General features: G+C 41.8%; 1 protein-coding gene across 2 annotated transcripts in view; it reads left to right on the top strand.

Annotated features, from left to right (window-relative positions):
* LOC126361442 (calcium-independent protein kinase C) overlaps positions 1 to 25,880 on the top strand; it is a 219,019-nt gene that overhangs the window by 87,014 nt on the left and 106,125 nt on the right. For both annotated transcript variants that reach the window (XM_050007790.1, XM_050007792.1), the window contains exons 6-7: positions 5,137 to 5,275; positions 16,920 to 17,053. In XM_050007790.1, coding sequence (XP_049863747.1) covers positions 5,137 to 5,275; positions 16,920 to 17,053 — 273 coding nt within the window. The remainder of the gene's footprint in view (positions 1 to 5,136; positions 5,276 to 16,919; positions 17,054 to 25,880) is intronic.

Genomic DNA, 25,880 nt, shown 5'->3' with positions numbered 1-25,880 from the left:
GCTGCATGCTGCACTGCCTGTATATGCAGAGGCTTGTCAGTTGTAGCTGACTGCACACTGGTGATACTGTACAGGGATCCATTAAACAATACCTGTATTAGTTAATTGTTGCAGGAAAGTTCTGGTTGAATGTAAATACACTTTCAGTGAATGGTCTTCTTTGACCATTCACTGAAAAGTAGGAGTGCTGAGTCATCAAGAGGCACACACGAAAAGATAGAAAACTTGCTACCTATTGGAGAACATCTTTTCTTACGCTGAAGTACATATATGTGCACAACACACACACACACACACACACACACACACACACACACACACACACACACCTACCTATGCCTTTCCTGTTAGCTGGGTATAGGTGCACAGTACCTAGCATTCTGCATCCAGCCAGCACCATGTAAGGGCACAGGTGCATGTGTGTCTATCAATGACTCAACTTTTTTAAGAGACACTGAAATGTATTTTTTGAATATATACACAAGTTCTTATACATATATGTCATTAGTGTAAACTTTACTGATCACTAACAAAAAAGTAATGATAAAGTATATTGATTATAGTAATATAATTGTTGCGAAAGTGCCTGTTACTTGTCTTAATGTTTTACAGTTACTTTCTGCAAAATTTATATGAGATTTATAGTACTTGAGTTATTTTGAATATTATATGATGAGGGAACTTATTCACTACTGGACATTAAAATTGCTACACCAAGAAGAAATACAGATGATAAACGGGTATTCATTGGACACAAATGTTGTACTAGAACTGACATGTGATTACATTTTCACACAGTTTGGGTGCATAGGTACGGAGAAATCAGTACCCAGAACAACCACCTCTGGCCGTAATAACGGCCTTGATATGCCTGAACATTGAGTCAAACAAAGCTTGCATGGCGTGTACAGGTAGAGCTACCCATGCAGCTTCAACACGATACCACAGTTCATCAAGAGTAGTCACTGGCATATTGTGACGAGCCAGTTGCTCGGCCACCATTGACCAGACATTTTCAGTTGGTGAGAGATCTGGAGAATGTTCTGGCGAGCACACCAGTCAAACATTTTCTGTATCTAGAATGGCCTATACAGGACTTGCAACATGCAGTCGTGCATTATCCTACTGAAATGTAGAGTTTCATAGGGGTTGAATGAAGGGTAGAGCCACGGGTTGTATCACATTTGAAACGTAATATCCACTGTTCAAAATGCTGTCAATGTGAACAGGAGGTGACCGAGACGTGTAACCAATGGCACCCCATACCATCACGCTGGGTGATATGCCAGTATGGCAATGACGAATACATGCATCAAATGTGCGTTCACCTCGATGTCACCAAACATGGATGCGACCATCATGATGCTGTAAACAGAACCTCAATTCATCCGAAAAAATGATGTTTTGCCATTTGTGCACCCAGGTTCGTTATCGAGTACACCATCGCAGGTGCTCCTGTCTGTGATGCAGCGTCAAGGGTAACCGCAGCCATGGTCTCTGAGCTGATAGTCCATGCTGCTGTAAACATCATCGAATTGTTCGTGCAGATAGTTGTTGTCTTGCAAACGTCTCCATCTGTTGACTCGGGGATCAAAACGTGATTCCACGATTCGTCTTCGTGGTGTAGCAATTTTAATGGCCAGTAATGTATATAAACTTAGGTGGTGGAGCAGATAAGTATGTAAACTATCACACAATATGAGAGGGAGTAATTGCAACATATGCTTTGTAGCCATGATTCTCATTTAAGAAAACAAGGAACTTAATTTCCATAAAAAAAGCCACTGAAAAAAAGCATTCATAACTGGTCACTGAAACAAGCAGCTGTTAGTTATGTACAACCATATACAACTATTGACAATAAGACAATGGGAATTTCAGGTAGGAATATCATCACTGTAGGAAAAGGCAGATAGCTACTTATTGTAAAGAAGACACCTTTAGTTGCAGACAGGCACAATTAAAAGACACTAACATAAAGCTTTCGCCCACAGCCTTCATCAACAAAAGAGAAACACACGCCATTCATACCCACAAGCAAGCACACCTCATGCATACATGTTTGCCAACTCTAGTGTCTCCAGCTCCATGCTAGAGTTGGCAGACATGTGTGCATGCGGTGTGCTTGCTTTTGGGTATGAATGGTGAGTGTTACTCTTTTGCTGATGAAGGCTGTGGCCGAAAACTTTATGTAAGTGTCTTTTGACTGTGCCTGTTCGCAACTTAATGTGTCTTCATTATGGTAAATAGCTAGCTATCTGTCCCTACATTATTGTTACTATCAGTAAGAAATGAATAAAGGCTTAACAGCACAGAGTAGTTGTGCAACATAAAAATAACACACACGTTCCGTACTAATGCAAGGATACGATCATGTGACAGAACTATATATGACAATAATCTCCTTTCCATGGTCCTCAGCTGGTTTATGGCCAACTGCCCTCCAGCCACCATAAGCAAGAAAAATGTCTTTCAGTTTTGCTCTAGCTGTAAGGACAAAGAGAAATTTATAAAGACATATAATGAATGACAAGTAGTTACATAGAATCAATAGTATTAAGTTTCTGAGTCTTCAGTTAGGACACAAACTAAACAGGGAACGTTTTACAATATGAAGAGGACAAACTTTACTGCTTTTATTATTTAGTATACTTTCTCACATTGGTGACCACAGTCGCAAATGTAGTGTATTATCTGTGATAGCAATGCAATTGGCTGCAGAAGACAACATCAGACACAATATACCATGAATTTAAAAAAAAACTGACATAACTGAAAAGCAGGTGTTAAGTGCACTGATACCAAAACTATCCATTCATTTCCCACAGAGCTTAATAATGAACAATCAACAAATACAGTTCAAAAATGGTTTTGCATGGCTTCTGTTGTCTCATTCTCTCTACTTTGAAGATAAGTTTTCAAATTTGAACCTAGAAAATAAATTATTATCAAAAGCAGTTCCACATTAACCCATCTCCCCCAAGTTCCAATATAAGTATTATACTCGAAATTATTTTCACATAGTCATTGAATAGTTTGTTTTTATATACATTTTGAAGGAAGGTGTACCAGTGCTGTGTTGGGAATATACATATGGATTGTCTTGTTAAGCATTATATCGCTGTGTGCTGTACAAGTAAATTTTTTTAATGGTTGCATCCGTGGTGGAATTACCAGTGTGTGAATCTGTAGAAATAGTATTATAATATGTAAATAAAAAGATCCTATCTGCACTCAAAATAATATGAAATGAGCACACACACAATGTCTCACAACCAAAATAAGGAATTGAACAATAGCATATCACATGTAATCAATAACATTTCATGAAAACATTAAAATTGGCGCTAAAGTCAGTAACACAAATACCGAGTGCAACAAATAAAAGTGGCCCTGAGAACAGAGTTCCAGGTATGAAAAACACACTAGAGGAAAGGAAATACAGTACCAACCTGACTACTGTAGATGTTGAAAGTGACCACCACTCATGTCTTCACACTTTTTGACCCTGGTAAGTAAGTTGTTGAAGACGGATCAAAGCTGGACTGCTGAAATTGCTGCAATATCATCAGAAATGTTGTGCTGCAGTTCTTGAAGACTATGAGGTTTTTAGCAATACACATTAGACTTGAGGGCTCTTCACACAAAATAATCACACACTGACAGATCAGGTGACCTGGGTGGCCATCTAGGGTTGCGACCAGACTGACTGCTGCTAACAACACTGTCAGATGTGAAGGTCATGTAAATGTGCTCCAAGGTTCGTTTGGCTGCTGTATGGGCAGTTGCTCCATCCTGTTGAAAGTAACTCTAGGTCTTTTTCTCCTCTGTTAATGTGTCCAGTCATATCCACTCATCATGGCCATCCTGGCCCCATCCTGTGTATTAGAGCGAAAACAGAAACGAAAAATAAATGCAAACGCATAATAGCTAAAATGCAATACATATAAACAGATGTACAGTGCAGTGACAAGCAGAATTGTTAAAATCACTGTAACAAATGCTACTGATAACTTATAAGCAGAATTTTTCAAGTGAATATACAGCAAATATCAGAAAACAACCCACAAACAGGAATTAACATCAACATGAAAACTCTGTGGATATAGGACACCAATAAATAAATTTGTATGCTACAAAAGGAATTAGCAAATACCAAGTACATCAATTTTCACACACACACACACACACACACACAGCACACAGAAACAAGATTTTCATGTTGCTCATATGTATGTATCAGTCCCATCACCTAATTTCAAATGCAGAGTTCTTCTACTACATAATAGCTTCAACATCTGTACTACCCAGCTTCCAACTACACAGCAACAAAACAGAGGACTCTAATAAGCCCTAGAGAACATCTGACGTAACAGAGCATTCGGCTGTGTAGCGTAACTGTATATAAACCACCACACTGCAAATAATAATGCATGGAATGCACACCATCACCCTGACATATCCAATACTTTAGCTGCTTTGGAATTCATCTGATATCCCATTGTTGAAAAGTGGTCTTGTCATATGCAGTTTTTGCTGTCTTTTCCATACAGAGTTATAAGAAATGTTTCTCACAGAAGAAAATCTGTATAGCAAGGTTTAGGAGCTGCTGCCTTCATCAATATTTATACCACAAGTAAAAAATCTGAGCTTCAGAGTGACACTGTTTTTGATAAATTAAAGCTGTCGTCAACCTAATGGTTGGTTTGAATTGCACAGTACTTTACTAGTCATGGTCCAATTGGAGGTTGTACACTCTCGCCTTTCTCCAGCCTTTTAACAGTCTTGTCCAGCCCATTTATAGAGGGAGCTACAGTTTAATATGGGTTCTGAACCACTGTGCAATTTTTCACATCAATTCATTCTCAGAAGTGAAATAAGTGATAACAACCAACTGGAAGTCCAACACTGGATCTCCAGATTTGTAATGAGATACTTGCTGAGCTGTCAAAAAGAAAAAAAGAAGAAAGAAAGTGTTTATTTTGTAACATCATCATCATTACAGGTTAATACAGCTTTCATTACCCTATAAAATGTGTAGTATATTTCCTTCTCCCTTTTTCTGCTCTCAGATAAGTAAACAAATACCGGCAGTTGTTTTTGAGTGTAGTGTACGAATATCATATTTTCTTTCAGACAACAGGAACGCAAGGACAACGCTTCAGTGTGAACATCCCTCACAGATTTATGGTACACAACTACAAGCGATTCACGTTCTGTGATCATTGTGGTTCCCTCCTCTATGGCCTTATTCGGCAAGGCTTGCAGTGTGAAGGTAAACATCATGTTTTTATACATCTTATATAATTTTACAAGATAATGAATTGTCTATAGGAAATAAATACAAGTACAAGCATATGTTTTTCGACCCAAATCTTTTATATAAATATTTAGATGAAATAAGAATATCTGAGATGTTAAATATGTGCGGTCATTTGGGAGCTAATTTAAAGTCAGTGTATGCATGATGTTTCATGAAGATCTGCGTGGTTGTATACCGTCTCTAAACTTTTTGTAATCGAGGGAGATGTGGGGAATGGGAACAGCAAACTCCAACCATCCCACTGATTGCTTTTGTAAGAAGTATTGCAATGGGAGGAAGCCCCACTACACTCACTCAGTTCAGTCACTGTATCTATGCTTTATTAAGCGTTCTGGGCATTTACACTTACTCTGCATAGAAAGCATTTGTTTTGAAGATTTATTGGTAGATAACACCTGTGATGGAGTCAGAACTATTCAGTTACTCATTCTTGCTGAAACAACCAGAAAATATGAATTTGTCATTTTAAAATAATGGAGATCAAACCTCAAGAAAAAACGTACAGATTGTATGAAGAATACATAGGTCTCAGAAAATATAGAACAAAGATATGAAAATAACGTAGTGGCAGGTGATCAGGCAATTCAAGTCTTCTACTTTGCTTTTAGAACCAAACAAGATGAACAAGGGAGAGGAGTATAGTGTAAACTATCAGAAATCAATATTATCAATGAAAGCAATCAGTTTTTGAAAATATAAAATAATAGGACAGATCAAAAATCTACTCACCAAATGGCAGCAGGAGAATACACATACAAAGGTACTGAAATGTCCAAGCTTTCAGATCCAGTAGCTCCTTCTTCTGGGAGAAGATGAAGAAAGAGGGGTGAAGGAAAATGACTGGAGGGCTTTAGGTAATGGTGAGAGTTCAGAAAAGTCACCCAGAACCCCAGGTCAGGGAGACTTACTGGATAGGATGAGAAGGTCCCATCTGGTAAGTCCTCCTGACCTGTAGTTCTGGGTGACTTTTTCAAACTTCCCTATTTCCTAACCTCACCAGTCCTTTTCCCCTTCAACCCTTCCACCAGAAGAAGGAGCCACTGGCTCCATGGCTCAAAAAGCTACAAATCTGAGTACTTTTATACACGTGTTCTCCTTCTGCCACTTAGTAGATTTTTTATCTGAATACATTAGATATCTTAATTAAAAATAAGGAGATATTGCAAAATGATGGTGTTATTGGTTTTAGAAGATTCACCTGCATGGTTATCAACGCCCTTGTAGTATTTGAATGCTATATGCAGTGAGATGACCTAGGTCTTTCTTCCTGTGAAATCTTTTGAGGACAGACACTCATGGGCACATTCTAGAGACTCATAAAACTGTCTGGCAATGACAACACAACAGCAATTGCTTAACAGTATATTAAATGGCAAGTAAAAATTACCCATTAGAATGTGCGTATTTGCATGCGTGTGTGTGCGCCATTTTCCAACACTTTGATAAAACCTTATAAAATAATTAATAAAATTATAATTTGCTTAAAACATCTAAAGCTTTTTCCCATTTACATGATGTTGACTGAACTGTAAAAAAAAATAGGGGAAGTGCCAACTACTACATGAAGAAATGAAAGTTGGTTAACAGTTCTGTACATGAATGTTAAAATTATTTAACTTAAATTAGGTTGTTCCAACACTGCCCCAGGGGCACAGGGCTGGAGAACACCAGTCAGTTTGCTCATGGGCAGGCATGGCTAGTGTAGGCCACCCACCAAGTATCCCTATTGCACAGGTTCTTCAAATACACAAACAACTTATCTACCACTGTCCACATGTGTAAGGGCAGGGTAGTGTGGTTGTGTATGCTGCAGTCTGACTTCCCGCACCTCAGCTGTTTGCCCACCACTGTCCACTCACTGGTGGACACTCAAGCTGGAACAGCCTCATTTAAATAAACACTTGATACATGGTCAGAACTGTACATTTATGATTCAGATAATCATTGGTGGTTCAATAACTGGCTAAATACGATGAACCAACCACTTTGAGACACGTTACAAAACTCTAGCTCTCCCATGAGAGGGCCATCTTCTGTGCCAGGTGGGAGGGCTTGTATGTCCAGCAAAATTGAGAGCTTTGCTGGCAGTAGCATAGCTACTGGGGGCTGGGTGTGAGACTAACACTGCCATCTCATAAAATGGAATTGTTACGGGTACCACACATCGGACTCTGAAGGGTACGACTATGGGGCAGTGAACAGGCAAGGAAATAGGTTAATGAGAAGGAAAATGGATATTATTATAGCCAGATGGAATGTGAGACCCGACAAATTGCAAAAAATTAGAGACTAAATGGATAAATATAGAATTAAAGTAGCAGCACTACAAGAACTACTACAGAAAGGACAGGGAGTGAATACATCAGGGAAACATAAACTGATGTATAGTGTGGGTTATAGAGGTCATTATGCAACTGCAGCCTTTCTTACACATATTAGAATTAATTTTAATACCTTCAGCTGCTAACGGGCATTGATATATATCAACAGGGACAGGTGAAAGTGTGTGCCCCAGGCGGGACTCGAATCTGGGATCTCCTGCTTACATGGCAGATGCTCTATCCATCTGAGCCACCGAGGGCACAGAGGATAATGCGACTGCAGGAACTATCTCTTGCATGCCTCCCACAAGACCCACATTCTCACCTTGTATGTCCACACACTACATTCCTAGTGTCCCACACCAACACACTCATTACTGGTGGAAGACATTCTTATAAAGTCCCATAAGAGTTTGGAAAATATGTGTGCATCTGCACAGAAGGAGAAGGTCATTGCCAGTATTGCCAGAACAGTATACTTATATACACTCCTGGAAATGGAAAAAAGAACACATTGACACCGGTGTGTCAGACCCACCATACTTGCTCCGGACACTGCGAGAGGGCTGTACAAGCAATGATCACACGCACGGCACAGCGGACACACCAGGAACCGCGGTGTTGGCCGTCGAATGGCGCTAGCTGCGCAGCATTTGTGCACCGCCGCCGTCAGTGTCAGCCAGTTTGCCTGGCATACGGAGCTCCATCGCAGTCTTTAACACTGGTAGCATGCTGCGACAGTGTGGACGTGAACCGTATGTGCAGTTGACGGACTTTGAGCGAGGGCGTATAGTGGGCATGCGGGAGGCCGGGTGGACGTACCGCCGAATTGCTCAACACGTGGGGCATGAGGTCTCCACAGTACAACGATGTTGTCGCCAGTGGTCGGCGGAAGGTGCACGTGCCCGTCGACCTGGGACCGGACCGCAGCGACGCACGGATGCACGCCAAGACCGTAGGATCCTACGCAGTGCTGTAGGGGACCGTACCGCCACTTCCCAGCAAATTAGGGACACTGTTGCTCCTAGGGTATTGACGAGGACCATTCGCAACCGTCTCCATGAAGCTGGGCTACGGTCCCGCACACCGTTAGGCCGTCTTCCGCTCACGCCCCAACATCGTGCAGCCCGCCTCCAGTGGTGTTGCGACAGGCGTGAATGGAGGGACGAATGGAGACGTGTCGTCTTCAGCGATGAGAGTCGCTTCTGCCTTGGTGCCAATGATGGTCGTATGCGTGTTTGGCGCCGTGCAGGTGAGCGCCACAATCAGGACTGCATACGACCAAGGCACACAGGGCCAACACCCGGCATCATGGTGTGGGGAGCGATCTCCTACACGGGCCGTACACCTCTGGTGATCGTCGAGGGGACACTGAATAGTGCACGGTACATCCAAACCGCCATCGAACCCATCGTTCTACCATTCCTAGACCGGCAAGGGAACTTGCTGTTCCAACAGGACAATGCACGTCCGCATGTATCCCGTGCCACCCAACGTGCTCTAGAAGGTGTAAGTCAACTACCCTGGCCAGGAAGATCTCTGGATCTGTCCCCCATTGAGCATGTTTGGGACTGGATGAAGCGTCGTCTCATGCGGTCTGCACGTCCAGCACGAACGCTGGTCCAACTTAGGCGCCAGGTGGAAATGGCATGGCAAGCCGTTCCACAGGACTACATCCAGCATCTCTACGATCGTCTCCATGGGAGAATAGCAGCCTGCATTGCTGCGAAGGGTGGATATACACTGTACCAGTGCCGACATTGTGCATGCTCTGTTGCCTGTGTCTATGTGCCTGTGGTTCTGTCAGTGTGATCATGTGATATATCTGACCCCAGGAATGTGTCAATAAAGTTTCCCCTTCCTGGGACAATGAATTCACGGTGTTCTTATTTCAATTTCCAGGAGTGTAGATATGGTGTCTGTTCTTTTGGACATGTCCGAAAGAAACTTCCACATGGGAAAAATATAATAAAAATAATATATATTAAAATTAATATATTTTCCCCATGTGGAAGTTTCTTTCTATATATTAAAAACAAAGATTCCAAGACTTACCAAGCGGGAAAGCGCCGGCAGACAGGCACATGAACAAAACACACAAACACACACACAGAATTACTAGCTTTCGCAACCGATGGTTGCTTCTTCAGGAAGGAGAGGGAAAGACAAAAGGATGTGGGTTTTAAGGGAGATGGTAAGGAGTCATTCCAATCCCGGGAGCGGAAAGACTTCCCTTAGGGGAAAAAAAGGACAGGTGTACACTCGCACACACACACATATCCATCCGCACATACACAGACACAAGCAGACCAGTGTATGTGCGGATGGATATGTGTGTGTGTGCGAGTGTGCACCTGTCCTTTTGTTGGAGTTGGATGAAATGAGGGCCAATATAGAAATAAAAGGATATTTTACAGATTTACCCAAATGAAAGGGTGGTGGAACAGAGAGGAAATGTTGAATGAGAAAGAGGAGGAATCAGATCTGCAATTGGAAGTAGAATTAGAAGCAGAAGTGCAAGAAGACAAACAACCAGACTTAGCAGTAGTGAAGAATGCAACTAAAAACTTAAATAATTATAAAGCACTAGGAGAACACAGCTTAGAGGTTGAATTATTAAAATTTGAGGAAAAGAAGATGGGAATTACTGTCAATGAATTAATAAAGGAAATATGGATAAACAAAGAAGTGCCTAAGGTTTGGAGCACAGGAATAATAATAAATCAGAGTAAATCAGTTACTGGGTATTATTGCCTTAGATTCAATGTATAAGGTATTTTTTGAGGTTTTAGCCTCTTGTCCTGAATGCTAGGTGGAAAAGATACTGGGAGGTTATCAAGCTGGAATTGGGAGGAATAGAGGCACACTGGATTTTATTGATACAAGTGGTAGACAAAGTTTATAAATATGACAAGCAACTACATTGATTTTAAGCAATTATCTACATCTACATCTATACTCTGCAAACCACCGCGAGGAACATGACAGGGAGGTATGTCCCATTGTAACAGTTATTATGGTTTCTTCCTGTTCAATTTACATATGGAGCATGGGAAGAATGACAGTTTGAATGTTTCTGTGCGTGCACCAATTACTCTAATCTTATCCTCACAATCCCTATGTAAGTAACACATATGGGGTTGTAATATATCCCTAAAGTAATCATTTAAAGCAGATTCTTGAAACTTTGTTTATAGACTTTCTTGGGATAGTCAATGTCTGTCTTCAAGAATCTGTCATTTCAATTCCTTCAGTATCTCTGTGATACCCTCCCATGGTTTAAACAAACCTGTGACTATTCATGCTGCCCTTCTCCATATATGTTCAATACCCCCGGTCAGTCCTATTTGGTACTGGTCCCACATACTAGAGCAATATTGTAGGATGGGTTTCACAAGTGATTTGTACACAATCTCTTTAGTGGGCTGATTGTACTTCCCCAGTATTCTACCAATAAACCAAAGTCTACCACCTGCTTTACCCATGGTTGAATCTATGTGATCATTCTATTTCATATCTCTACGAAGTGTTACACCCGGGTATTTGTATGAGTTGGCTGATTCCAGCAGTGAGTCATCAGTATTATAGTCATAGGATACTACATATTTTTCATTTTGTGAAGTATACAATTTTACATTTCTGAACATTTAGAGCAAGTTGCCAACCTCCGCACCATGTTGAAATCCTACCATGATCTGACTAAATATTTATGTAGCTTCTCTCAGATAGTACTTCATTATAGATAACTGCATCATCTGCAAAAAGCCTGATTTTATTGTTAACATTATCTGCCTGATCATTAACATACAACATGAACAGCAAGGGTCTCAAGAACAAAGTTCGTTTTACACCTGACGATGACTCTCCATCCGAGATAACATGCTGTATCCTGCCTACTAAAAAGTCCTCAATCCAGTCATAATTTTTGCTTGACACCCCATTGATTGTTCTTTTGACAATAAGTGTAGGTGCAGTATTGAGCCAAATGCTTTTCAGAATCTACTTGGTTGCCTTGATCCAAAGCTTCCAGTGTGAGAAATGTGAGATTTGGGTTCCCCATGATTGATGTTTTTGAAAGCCTTGCTGGAGGACATTGAGAAAGTCATTGTGTTTAAGATACCTTATTGTGTTTGAGCTCAGAATATGTTCTAAGATTCTATTACAAATTGACATGAAGGATATTGGACAGTAGTTTTGTGGATCACTTCTACTACTCTTCTTGTAGACATGTGTGACCTGTGCCTTTTTCCAAGAACTGGGTACAGTTTTTTGTTTGAGGACTTTATGACAGATTACAGTGAGAAGAGAGACTAACTCAGCTGCAAATTTAGTATAGAATCTGACAGGGATTCCATTGGGGCCTGGAGCTTCTTTCGATTTTAATAATTTCAGCTGTTTCTCAACACCAGTGACACTAATACTTCTTTATTTATATTTTCAGTGGTACAAGAATTAAATTGGAGCAATTATCCTGGATTTTCCTTTGTAAAGGAACATTTGAAAATGGATTTCAGCATTTCAGCTTTTGCTTTGCTACCTTTAATTTCAACTCCTCTCCCATTCCTGCCATGCCTTTTGGTATTGTCCTTCAGACCAGTTACTCATAACTCTCCTCCTCAACCATGAGGTAGTAGCAGGACATAGTATTCTATTACATTTGCTACAAGCATCCCTGCCTACTGTGTTAGATTTCTCATTTGCCTGGTTTCACCAGCAAAATGATATTTCCTTCTTTGCCATTGTAGTACAGGAAAGGTATCTTGTATGTTTTAGTTCACTTTGATTGCTGACTTTGTTTCCTGATAGTCTGTAGCCCAATTAGAAAATCAGAACAGATAAGAAATTTATTCTGTCAATTGTAGATTGTATCTCAACTGCTCTAGCACTTGTAAGACTATGTAGAGTTCTCCATCAAAGACTGTAAATTAATTTGGAAGTTGAATCCTAAAGACAATGTCAGGGGAAAATACTGAGCAGCCAACAGTGTGGCCCTGCCCAGACCCATCAGTGTAAATAACAATTAAATTTTGGCACGCATCTAAAAATATGGGAATGAAGTCCAAGGTTTTCAGAAAGGATGGTTGTGCAGCTCCAATACAGTACAGACACAGTTGAGCTGCAGCCAAACAGTGGCTCCGTAAAACAACAGAGAGGATCTGCCAGCTTCCCAGGCTCTGCCATTAGGAAACTTTAAGATGTTTACATTCTTTGGAGCTCTTGTCTTGGGCAATCTCAGGTGTAGCAACAAGGTGAGATTCTCATAAAAGATGAGGCTCAGAGACTTTACTGACTCCTGAAAGCTATGAATGGTGTCTCCCAGTTGCACTTCATGTTGGGCAAGGCCACCCTGTGCACAATTAAAATTGACACTGACATATTTATATAGGAAAAATTTTTGCCAGTGATTTTACCTATAATTCAAGTTTTGTTAATGTTAATTAAAGCTGTCAAGCAGTCATCTTGAGCCTAGGATATGAACAAAAGATTGAAAAATCATTCACAAAAGGAGAGTAATGGTTAGATCTCCTGACTGCAGACACTACATTCTTTATGGCTATTTCAAAAAGTATAAAACTGGACATACTTGGCTGAGGGACACCATTCTCCAAGGGAAATAGGTCTGAGACTGCATTGCCAACCTTGAATCCAAAATACTGTCCTGAAAGAGAGGGTCCCATTGCAATGGAAAGACAACCCCTGAAGCCCCATTCATACAGTTGTCAGACAGTAGTGTCACAGGCATTTTCAATATGAAAAAAATATTTTTGTCAAGCGCTGCCTACACAAGAAGGTCTCTTGCCTGACTGCTGCCACATGCATTAGATTGTTGAGTGGTTCCTACAACAAACACACTGAAAGTCTGTACTAAGTGGTTGTTCATCATCATTCCAATGTTTTCCCTGCGCAACTGTTAATGCTACAATGTAATAACTTCTTAGGGTCATGTGATGCTTCATGGGTTTTTTACTTCCTGCTATGCCTTTTAGTATTGTCCTTCAGACCAGTTTTGCTAAAAAGCATGAGGAACAACTTCTTCAACTCAGTATTCAAATGTTCAACATCTTGTTATGTACCTTTCCTGGTTGTGGTGGTGTTTGCAAGCCATAGATGACGTGCTCTAATTCCTCCATACAAAAGATACAGCTGTGCTCTGTGTTGGAATGTGGGATCATGATTGGCATTAGATATAATTTGTTCGAAGTATTTTCTCATTATTTGTCCAACAGTCTCTAATGTAGCAATTAGAGCACCGGTGTCCTGTGTGGTCACTGTGATGCATGCGAATGGGTAATAGATGTAAGAATTCCTCTTATGGCTGCTTTTTGTGCTTTCTGATAATACACAGAGACTTCACCCAAACAGTGCAAAAGGTTGCAAGAATGTCAGCAGATGGATTATGATGGAACTTTTGTAGTGCTATGCCATGTCCCTGATGCCTAATAGCACTACTTGTTCCCCATGGGGTGACCATCTTCAGATTTCACACCGGCCTTCAGGACAGACACAACAGCAATTATGTGGATACTAGTGACATTTTCTACCATATTGATGACGGGCTGGTGTTCAAATCAGCCAGGTTGCTTTAAAATGTACACATGGCATTGCATAACATCCACTATGGTGTACTGGTGACAGGTGCTAGTTTGAACATGGCAGGTGACCTAAATGGGAAAATGGTCACTCGAGAGCAAGACCTCTACCATTTCCCAAAGGATCATATCAGCAAATATAGGAGAGCAAAGCAACAGATCAATGGCTGTGAGTGATATTTTTGCACATTGAAGTGTGTCACTTTCACTGTACTAAAGAGGCAGACATTGTTTTGCAAGAATACCATACCCACTGCTTGACCCCTAGGACACATCATGTACATTAAAATCTCAAAGAGGAGAAAAGGGAGGGGCTGTACGTGGATGAGGGGATGAGGTCTTCAATGGCTTCATTATCCACAAGTCTGTGGGGTAGGAGATATAGGGAGCAGACAATTATTCTTCAAGTTTTATTATCCTGACCAGCTGCTGCTTGATGCTGGGCTGTAAGGGTAACAAGTACAGAATGGCATGTGTTGTGGGTGAATATTACCGCTCCACCCTTAGTCCCTCACCATCTGTATGATTCTTCCAGTGGATGTTGTTGCCTTTAAAGAAAGAGTTGCCAACGTTTAAAATGTGTCTGTTGTTTGCAGAGGCATGAGGGGCTATCTTGTGTTAAAAGATTTACTTCTTTCACATGTTTTCTTAACAATGAAAATAATCAATTTTTGAAAATATAATTTAAGTGGATAGATAAAAAATCAAGTTTTGATGTGATGTAACTGAATAAATAAAACCTTTTTTTTTTTTAATGTGTGTATTCTCCTGCCACCACTTGGTGAGTAGATTTTTTATCCATCCAGTTACAAGTTTTCTTAACCCATTAACATTCCACTGCAGTATAGGCATCAATAATCAGAAGGAGTTTTCTTTAACCCTATCTCTCTTTTTGGTGACACTTATGGGACAGTAAGTGGAGAAATAGAATGACTTCATGCTTCATCATTGTAAATTTCCAGTTTCCAATTCCTGCTCTGAACAAAAGGATGATCTGAGCAATTTACTCAGAGTTCTGGCACTGAAGACAATGATGCTATTTTGTGGGCAACTTTCCTGTAGTTACTCCATGTTGCCTTGCCATTACATCCTACTGTGGTGCGACAATGTATTTGACATCAATAGCACCATATCAAGTTATGTACATGAGTCATATCTCCAACACAATGAATCTTGCATTAATATGCTCTGAAAAGATAGACCAATCGAATTTTGCGATGAAACTGGCAGTCTTCTGCTGCTTAGTGTTCTCTCTCCTCACATGTTTCTATTAAACTTTGTATTTTCCAATCTTTTTGCAGTTCATTAGTGTCCATGTTAAATTAAGGTGATTGTTGTGGTTGGAGGATGTGATAAAGAGCTGAAAGGAAAGATGATTAAGGTTTAATGTCCCATGCTGACAAAGTGATTTGAGGCAGAGCCCAATAACACAAATGTAGAAAATGAAACTGACCATCTTACCATTCACCTAAATCAATTTAAGGAAAGCAATTAACACCAAAGCTTGGATGGCTGGTTGGGAATTTGAAAATAAATTTGGATTGAAGGAACATTTGAAATAGTGTTCTGACGAGGTTTGATACTCACAACTGTTTTTCACCTACATGAATCATTTACCAAATACATTGGAGAATTAAACAAAAATTGGTATGTTTGTGAATGGGAAAACTGTACTCGTAAGGAGCCCAAAGAGATCTATACCCAACACAGCTAGGAGAATATTGGAACAGGTTTGCATCTGGTTCACAACAAACAAGCCTAAATTTTACAGAAATCCATATTATATGATACCAAACAAATAATTACAGATTACAGATACCAGAAATAGATATCAACAGGCACACCATAAAGGAAACTCAGTTTGTAAAATTTCAATGCATGCATATGTGCAAGAAAATGAGGTGATACATGCATGTTATTAAGTCCACTACAAAGCCTAGTTGTATCTGCTTTACTGTTAGAATCCTCTCTCACTGTGTTACTCTCCAGATGGAATTACTAACATTCTTTCATTCAGTACTGTCCTATAGCATATTCTTCTGTGACAATACAGCTGAAGTAACAAAAGTGCACAGTATGAATTTTATGTAAAGCTCAAAGGCAAACATCTTCCTCCTTAGCAACCTTCAAATTATTACACTCATGTGCTAGCACATTTATTCCCTAGTGGTACATGTGGTCAACCATAAGAGTGAATGAGGATGAGCTGTGAAAGTGATGAACACAATACTAGAAGTAAAAGTAATTTCCAAGCCTGTGTAGGATTCAGAAATGAGTGCCATATTCTGCTGCAAAATTCTTTAACAAATTGCCAGCAGATGTGAGCATAAAAGTAAAATAGTACCTTATTAGATTTGCCTATTCTTTAAAAAAATATTTCGACTGAAGGATGTAAATTCTGGTTAAAGCGAATATTCACATTAAACAGACTTCAGAATTACAGGAAACATAAACAGCTGTCTGTGTAGTACACAGTATATTTAAATAAATGCTTGTCTACCACTTAATTCCTCTAATATATGGTGAATGGTGAGTGGTCACCTTTGCTCTTACCATTATATGAATCACAAACTTCAAATTTAAAAATCTTGCCTATGAAATGGCATTGGTATAATTAAACAGATTTATTTCTGTCTGTGTTTGTGTAAGGTATTATAGTTTTAACACACACCTTTCTCTTTCTAGTATGCAACATGAACATTCATAAAAGGTGTCAAAAGAATGTTGCGAACAACTGTGGCATCGACACAAAACAAATGGCAGAAATTTTGGCTGCCATGGGCATCACTACTGACAAGCTGACACCTCCAAGGCCAAAGGTAGACATTTTGAGGATGTAACTGTTTAAAAATATTTACTTCTGTTACATTATTTTATAACACAGTGTGTTATTTATCTGCTTTGTGCATATGTGTGTGTGCTCTCAAATATGCATAAGTGAGCTTATGGGGATTGACTCAAGACAGGAACTGAGACCATGAAAGCTTTGCATAAGGTATAAATAGATCACTACTTGTAATGAAAACAATGAAAAAGAAACTATGAGAGCACTTATGCATAACTATTCACCCAGCTCTTAATCCTTTCTCATAATCTATTGGTAACATTTTAGTTATGAAATTATTCGAATTTATTTCTAAACGTAGAGGTATTGGTGAATAACATTTGTATTCCAATTCTTTCATAGAAATATACTGCTCATTCTGTTATGGTGAGCTGAGAAATAATGCCTTAAAGCTGTTTAAATCAAAACTCTTAAGGCTTTTTAAATAAAACAAATGTTATTAACATTCTACATTTTTGTTCTTCGTGTCTACATATTTATTTCTCAACATAGTCATCCTGGTGATGAACACATTTTTCCCAACAAGAGACCAGTTTGTTGATATGTCATGTTTGACTTCGTTGATGGAGCCACATCCTCACCTTTGCTTGCACCGATTCATCACTATCAACACGACACCCTTGAAGGTGTTTATCAAGTTTTATAAACAGCTGAAAATTGGATGGGACCAAGTCAGGACTGTATGGAGGATGATTGATGACAGTAATCCAAGCCATCAGATTGCTGCAAATGTTGCAGGACTAATTCTGGCATTGTCAAGCTGAAGGAGAGGGTGCTCCACACATGGAGGAACTATTTGAATTTAAGCTTGATTAGAGCATGCTGTTTCTCATGCACCAACATACTTACATTATGCACTGCCATGTTGACAGCTGCAATTCAGAATCCTCTAGCAGCAGAGGTCTGCAAATGTGTAGACATGAAGACTAAAGATATAGAACGTTAATAATACACTCCTGGAAATGGAAAAAAGAACACATTGACACCGGTGTGTCAGACCCACCATACCTGCTCCAGACACTGCGAGAGGGCTGTACAAGCAATGATCACACGCACGGCACAGCGGACACACCAGGAACCGCGGTGTTGGCCGTCGAATGGCGCTAGCTGCGCAGCATTAGTGCACCGCCGCCGTCAGTGTCAGCCAGTTTGCCGTAGCATACGGAGCTCCATCACAGTCTTTAACACTGGTAGCATGCCGCGACAGCATAGACGTGAACCGTATGTGCAGTTGACGGACTTTGAGTGAGGGCGTATAGTGGGCATGCGGGAGGCCAGGTGGACGTACCGCCGAATTGCTCAGCACATGGGGCGTGAGGTCTCCACAGTACATCGATGTTGTCGCCAGTGGTCGGCGGAAGGTGCACGTGCCCGTCGACCTGGGACCGGACCGCAGCGACGCACGGATGCACACCAAGACCGTAGGATCCTACGCAGTGCCATAGGGGACCGCACCGCCACTTCCCAGCAAATTAGGGACACTGTTGCTCCTGGGGTATCGGCGAGGACCATTCGCAACCGTTTCCATGAAGCTGGGCTACGGTCCCGCACACCGTGTCATCTTCAGTGATGAGAGTCGCTTCTGCCTTGGTGCCAATGATGGTCGTATGCGTGTTTGGCGTCGTGCAGGTGAGCGCCACAATCAGGGCTGCATACGACCGAGGCACACAGGGCATCATGGTGTGGGGAGCGATCTCCTACACTGGCCGTACACTTCTGGTGATCGTCGAGGGGACACTGAATAGTGCACGGTACATCCAAACCGTCATCGAACCCATCGTTTTACCATTCCTAGACTGGCAAGAGAACTTGCTGTTCCAACAGGACAATGCACGTCCGCATGTATCCCGTGCCACCCAATGTGCTCTAGAAGGTGTAAGTCAACTACCCTGGCCAGGAAGATCTCCGGATGTGTCCCCCATTGAGCATGTTTGGGACTGGATGAAGCGTCGTCTCACGCGGTCTGCACGTCCAGCACGAATGCTGGTCCAACTGAGGCGCCAGGTGGAAATAGCATGGCAAGCCGTTCCACAGGACTACATCCAGCATCTCTACGATCGTCTCCATGGGAGAATAGCAGCCTGCATTGCTACGAAAGGTGGATATACACTGTGTCTATACTTGCCTGTGTCTATGTGCCTGTGGTTCTGTCAGTGTGATCATGTGATGTATCTGACCCCAGGAATGTGTCAATAAAGTTCCCCTTCCTGGGACAATGAATTCACGGTGTTCTTATTTCAATTTCCAGGAGTGTATTTGTTTTATTTAAAAAGCTTTAAGCCTTTTCACAAAAAAATCCAGAGGCATTACTTTTCAGCATGTCCTTGTACAAGTGGCAAAGGATACGATATGGCTCAAAGTAACATTTTTGATAGTCCCACTTTCTGCATATGTGTAAAAACTCGTACCAAGTCTTCCAAGCTGAATTTCACTGAGCATTGCTTGGTGTTACAGTGCCCTCAGTTCTTCTCCTAGGCATCCAGGGATTGTATGCATGCCAGCCATCTCTCTTCTGCAATTCTGATGATGAGGGTTTCATACAGGGTGTTACAAAAAGGTACAGCCAAACTTTCAGGAAACATTCCTCACACACAAAGAAAGAAAACATGTTATGTGGAGATGTGTCCGGAAACGCTTAATTTCCATGTTAGAGCTCATTTTATTACTTCTCTTCAAATCACATTAATCATGGAATGGAAACATACAGCAACAGAATGTACTAGTATGACTTCAAACACTTTGTTACAGGAAATGTTCAAAAGTCCTGCGTTAGCGAGGATACATGCATCCACCCTCCGTCACACGGAATCCCTGATGTGCTGATTCAGCCCTGGAGAATGGTGTATTGTATCACAGCCGTCCACAATATGAGCACTAAGAGTCTCTATATTTGGTACCGGGATTGCATATCTGCCCAAACGTTCTCAGAAAATCTGTGTTGATGAAGTGATTGCACAATTGCATGCAGATTCTCGTCAGCCCACACATGTTGATTGTGAAAATTTACAATTTGATCACATTGATCCGTAAAGAGAACATTTGCACTGAAATGACGATTGACACATTGTTGGATGAACCATTTGCAGAAGTGTACCCATGGAGGCCAATCAGCTGCTGATAGTGCGTGCACACGCTGTACATGGTACGGAAACTACTGGTTCTCCCATAGCACTCTCCATACAGTGACATGGTCAACGTTACCTTGTACAGCAGCAACTTCTCTGACGCTGCATGAAGAATTGCCTCATCAATTGCAGGTGTCCTCATCATTCTAGGTCTTCCCCAGTCGCGAGTCATAGGCTGGAATGTTCCGTGCTCCCTAAGACGCCAATCAATTGCTTCAAATGTCTTCCTGTCGGGACACCTTCATTCTGGAAATCTGTCTCGATACAAACATATGGCTACTGCCCTGTGCTAATCCATACATCAAATGGCCATCTGTCAACTCTGCATTTGTAAACTCGTTCATGATGAACACTAACCTGTTGATGCTACATACTGATGTGCTTGATGCTAGTACTGTAGAGCAATGAGTCGCATGTCAACACAAGCACTGAAGTCAACATTACCTTCCTTCAATTGGGCCAACTGGCGGTGAATCGAGGAAGTGCAGTATATACTGACAGAACTGAAATGAGCTCTATTTGTGTGTGAGGAATGTTTGCTGAAAGTTTGGCTGTACCTTTTTGTAACACCCTGTATAATGATCTTGAGTATCGACCAGTTGAAATATGAACAGTGTATGCCTTGTTGGGCCTTACAACTAGTCTGTAATGTCTTGTTTCCTTTGTTACATGTGCATGTCATAAAGGGCAGTGCTGTATCCCAACCCTTCTATTGAACATAACTGTACATTCAGATCTTGTCTGCTGGTGTCTTATTAAAGTGTTCTGTGAGGTCATGGGAGACAAATTGTCTGCTGTGGTTGATGTTGCAATGTGAAATTAACTCTGGTATTGGTCTCAACTGGAAACGTTTCCACAACCAGAGACCATCACACAGGGTGCTCCATGCTTCAAAATGATGTCTTCATGTCTTCTACAATGCACCTTGCAATTTTCAGAGCTTCAGCAGTTGGCACAGCTTTGGTGACAGCATAACAGGTGAGGTAGTCAGTGCAGACTATTATTCTTTGATTACCATTTGCCAACTTTGCGAATCTCTCCAAGAGGTCAATTCTAATCCTGTGGAATGGTGATGCTGCAGGTGGAATTGGTATCAGATATCCTGGAAGTAATTGTGACACACTCTTCCCTCACTGGTATTCTTTACAGTGGCTCGCAAAGTGTCTAATGGATTGGTCAAGCCCTGGCCAGTGATACTTGTGTATGATTCTGTTCTAATCTTCCTGAATCACAGGTGATCATGGAAATACATCAGGATAGCTGGCCATAGATGAGCTGGAATCATGAGCAACCATTTCCACCTTTTTGGCTCATACTCCTCATATCCTCATATACAATGATCCAATGATCCGCGTATGAAATGGATCCTCCTTTGTTCGGTTCCTCCTACTTCAAGGTTTATAAGGTTTTCAGCAATGCTGAATCTTGCACCTTTTCAGCAGCAACATCATTTGATGCAGCAGCATCTGTGGTTTATTTATGTTGCAGTGTTCTGCCAAAGGATTCCTTAAAAGGCAGTTAGTGTTTTTATGTTTGCATTTGTATTCTACTGTGGCATCATACTGTGAGGCATCAGTGCCCATCTTGCCAGTTGATCTGATGGATCCTTCAGGCTAGTCAGCCAGCAAGGAGAATAGTGATTCCTCACTGCAGTGAATGGTTTGCCAAATACACTCCTGGAAATGGAAAAAAAAAAAAAAAACACATTGACACCGGTGTGTCAGACCCACCATACTTGCTCCGGACACTGCGAGAGGGCTGTACAAGCAACGATCACACGCACGGCACAGCGGACGCACCAGGAACCGCGGTGTTGGCCGTCAAATGGCGCTAGCTGCGCAGCATTTGTGCACCGCCGCCGTCAGTGTCAGCCAGTTTGCCGTGGCATACGGAGCTCCATTGCAGTCTTTAACACTGGTAGCATGCCGCAGCAGCGTGAACGTGAACCGTATGTGCAGTTGACGGACTTTGAGCGAGGGCGTATAGTGGGCCTGCGGGAGGCCGGGTGGACGTACCGCCGAATTGCTCAACATGTGGGGCGTGAGGTCTCCACAGTACATCGATGTTGTCGCCAGTGGTCGGTGGAAGGTGCACGTGCCCGTCGACCTGGGACCGGAGCGCAGCGACGCACGGATGCACGCCAAGACCGTAGGATCCTACGCAGTGCCGTAGGGGACCGCACCGCCACTTCCCAGCAAATTAGGGACACTGTTGCTCCTGGGGTATCAGCGAGGACCATTCGCAACCGTCTCCATGAGGCTGGGCTATGGTCCCGCACACCGTTAGGCCGTCTTTCGCTCACGCCCCAACATCGTGCAGCCCGCCTCCAGTGGTGTCGCGACAGGCATGAATGGAGGGACGAATGGAGACTTGTCGTCTTCAGCGATGAGAGTTGCTTCTGCCTTGGTGCCAATGATGGTCGTATGCGTGTTTGGCGCCGTGCAGGTGAGCGCCACAATCAGGACTGCATACGACCGAGGCACTGAGGGCCAACACCCGGCATCATGGTGTGGGGAGCGATCTCCTACACTGGCCATACACCTCTGGTGATCGTCGAGGGGACACTGAATAGTGCACGGTACATCCAAACCGTCATCGAACCCATCATTCTACCATTCCTAGACCGGCAAGGGAACTTGCTGTTCCAACAGGACACTGCACGTCCGCATGTATCCCGTGCCACCCAACGTGCTCTAGAAGGTGTAAGTCAACTACCCTGGCCAGGAAGATCTCCGGATGTGTCCCCCATTGAGCATGTTTGGGACTGGATGAAGCGTCGTCTCACGCGGTCTGCACGTCCACCACGAATGCTGGTCCAACTGAGGCGCCAGGTGGAAATGGCATGGCAAGCCGTTCCACAGGACTACATCCAGCATCTCTACGATCGTCTCCATGGGAGAATAGCAGCCTGCATTGCTGCGAAAGGTGGATATACACTGTACTAGTGCCGACATTGTGCATGCTCTGTTGCCTGTGTCTATGTGCCTGTGGTTCTGTCAGTGTGATCATGTGATGTATCTGACCCCAGGAATGTGTCAATAAAGTTTCCCCTTCCTGGGACAATGAATTCACGGTGTTCTTATTTCAAATTCCAGGAGTGTATAAATAGCTGCAACTTGTTGATTGTCCAGACAAGTGCAAGGCACTTTTTCTACCTTGTAGAGTAGTTCATCTCAGACTTGGAGAATACTCTGGAAGCATAAGCTGTCATCTTTTCAGCACCTTCCTGAATTTGTATTAGAACTGCACCTATCCCAGAACTGCTAGCATTGGTGTAAAGCTCTATCTTGACATTCTCATCATGTGATGTTCAGACTGGAGAAGATGTTTGTGCCACCTTAAGAACAAGGAACGATTTTTTTGTACCCTGTTCCAAGAGAATTTGGTGCCCTGCTGCAATAGTTCTTGCAAGGGACATGCCTTGGTATGGAAGTCTTTATGGATTACCAATAATACAAGCACTTTCTGAGAAAACTTCTCATGTCACATGTGTGTTGAGGAGGCCAAATATATGTGACTGCTCTTATTTTCTCTGGAGTAGGACAAACACCATGACCATTAAGTAAATGCCCCAAGCTTTTTATTTCTTCAGAGATGAGGCAGTTTTTCATATTCAGGCAGAGACCTGTGGTCTGAACACAGTTCAATATGGTACTCAACTGGCTTGGATGTTATTCAGATGTCATAAAAAGAAAATCATGTCATCCAGGTAGCAAAGACAGGTCATATATTTAAGGTGTTGAAGCAAGTTATCCATGATGTGCTTGAAGGTTGTTTGAGCACCACATAGTCCAAATGGCACAACTCTGACGCATAGAGGCTGTCAGGTGTTATGAAGGCAGTCTTTCCCTAGTCAGCCTTATCAACCTTGATTTGCCAGTAGCTTGTCTGCATGACCACAGTTGAAAAGTGCTTTGCCCCTTTAAGAAGTCTGAGGTGTCCTCAACAAGCAACAATCGGTAGATATGTTTTTTGTGGTTTTATTCAGTCATCAGTGTTCGACGCAGAAATGCCATGGGCTATCCTTCTTGTTCACATGGACCACAAGAGACAGCCAAGGACTCTCTGAAGTTTCAAGAATGTTATCTTGCACCACCTTTTCCACTTCTTCCAGAATTATCCGTTGTTCAGCTGATGACACTCTATATGAGTGCTGGATAATTGGTAGCTGATCCCCAGTATTGATATGTGTTTTACCATGGAGCATTTGGTCTTATCTTTTGCCCCCCCCCCCAAAAAAAAAGATTTGAAAGCATAAAAAAGTGACACTGAATGGTTAATACTCACCAACATTGTTTCTCAGTCAGGTCAGAATGTGTTGGCAGTTTGATAGTAGCTTCCTCCACTGTATTGTCTGCAGAGTTAGTGGAGCACAATTCTTCATTAATGGCATTGAACTGTTCAGCCAGGATTGGTTTGGCTGTCCATACTCACATATGTTTAGGGATGAGTTGTGGCTTCTCATGATAATTATTGGTCCAAAGTTCTTGACCACCTGCAATGCTTATGATTATTACTAGTACATAATTTTTTTGTGAGCCTTGAGTAGTTTTCTGCAATTGACAAAAGCTTCACAGTTTACCTGAGCATCTAGATTGATAACTGGAACTCATCTCATAGATGACAGCAGATAACAATGTCTTCAGTGGCAAACAAGCATGCAGATCAAGTTTTGTTATGCGTCCTAGTTGGAATAGCTGTGTCAGTCTGATCTTCCAGTCTATGACTGCTTTTGACACTTGCAAGAAGTCTTATCCAAGAAAAACATGAATACTTTCTGTTAAAATGACAAATTATAAGGGCTGTGTTCTGTCACTGATATTTGTTCTTGCAACACATATTCTGTTGGTTGTTAATATGTTCCATTTGTTGCCTTCAAGACAATCACTTTCAAATTGTGGAACATAGACCTCTATAGCTGGTGATGAAAAGCATTCATCATTTCAGAAAGAATAGTCAACACTTGGACAGGTTGGCCTTGATGATGACATTGATGAGATTCCCTAACATCTTGGTAAATCATCCATGGAGGATTTTCATCTTCGGTGGCCTCACCTCCATAGATGGTCACCTTGCTTGGTTTTCCTGAATTTGGCAACTAGGTAAGTAGTTGATACCTCTGCATTGCTATGGAAAACTGCTGAAGCATGTTGCGGGATGACCTCATCCTGAGTATGGCAATGGGCTTCATCCCACAGGTCAACATTATCATCTGGAGTTGACTAGTATTACTAGGACTGCTGTGACTGTTGTCATCTGTAGCATAATCACGATGGAACACTCATTTTCTTTCTGTGCAGTAGTGAACAATGTGCAGTGTCCAATGTGTCCAAAGTGTCATGGCTGCTGTTGCTTGTGTATTCAGACTGACATTTCTGGCTGACATAAACTACTGTATCTATCCTCTTCATACCTACTGTATGAGAGGTGAGATCACAGTGGTCTCCCACAGCTGTCATAGGTACCACATTTTAGATTCATCTGACACTTTTTATTTTGCATTTCCTCGATGGGCGGGCACCACTAGAATTCCTCCGTCATTGTGACATTCTTTACCAGAAGAGTCTGATGCATGTCTTGTGGAATTTCTTTCACCAAGTGTTAGATTTTGTCAGCTATTGTCAAGACTGGATTCACAAGATAGCATATGGCCAAGCAAATCTTTATGTAAGTCTG

This window comes from Schistocerca gregaria, chromosome 1, assembly GCF_023897955.1.
Source record: "Schistocerca gregaria isolate iqSchGreg1 chromosome 1, iqSchGreg1.2, whole genome shotgun sequence".
NCBI classification, from domain to species: Eukaryota; Metazoa; Arthropoda; class Insecta; order Orthoptera; family Acrididae; genus Schistocerca; species Schistocerca gregaria.
Note: the sequence above shows the minus strand (reverse complement) of the source record. Positions and strands in the feature narration are given on the sequence as shown.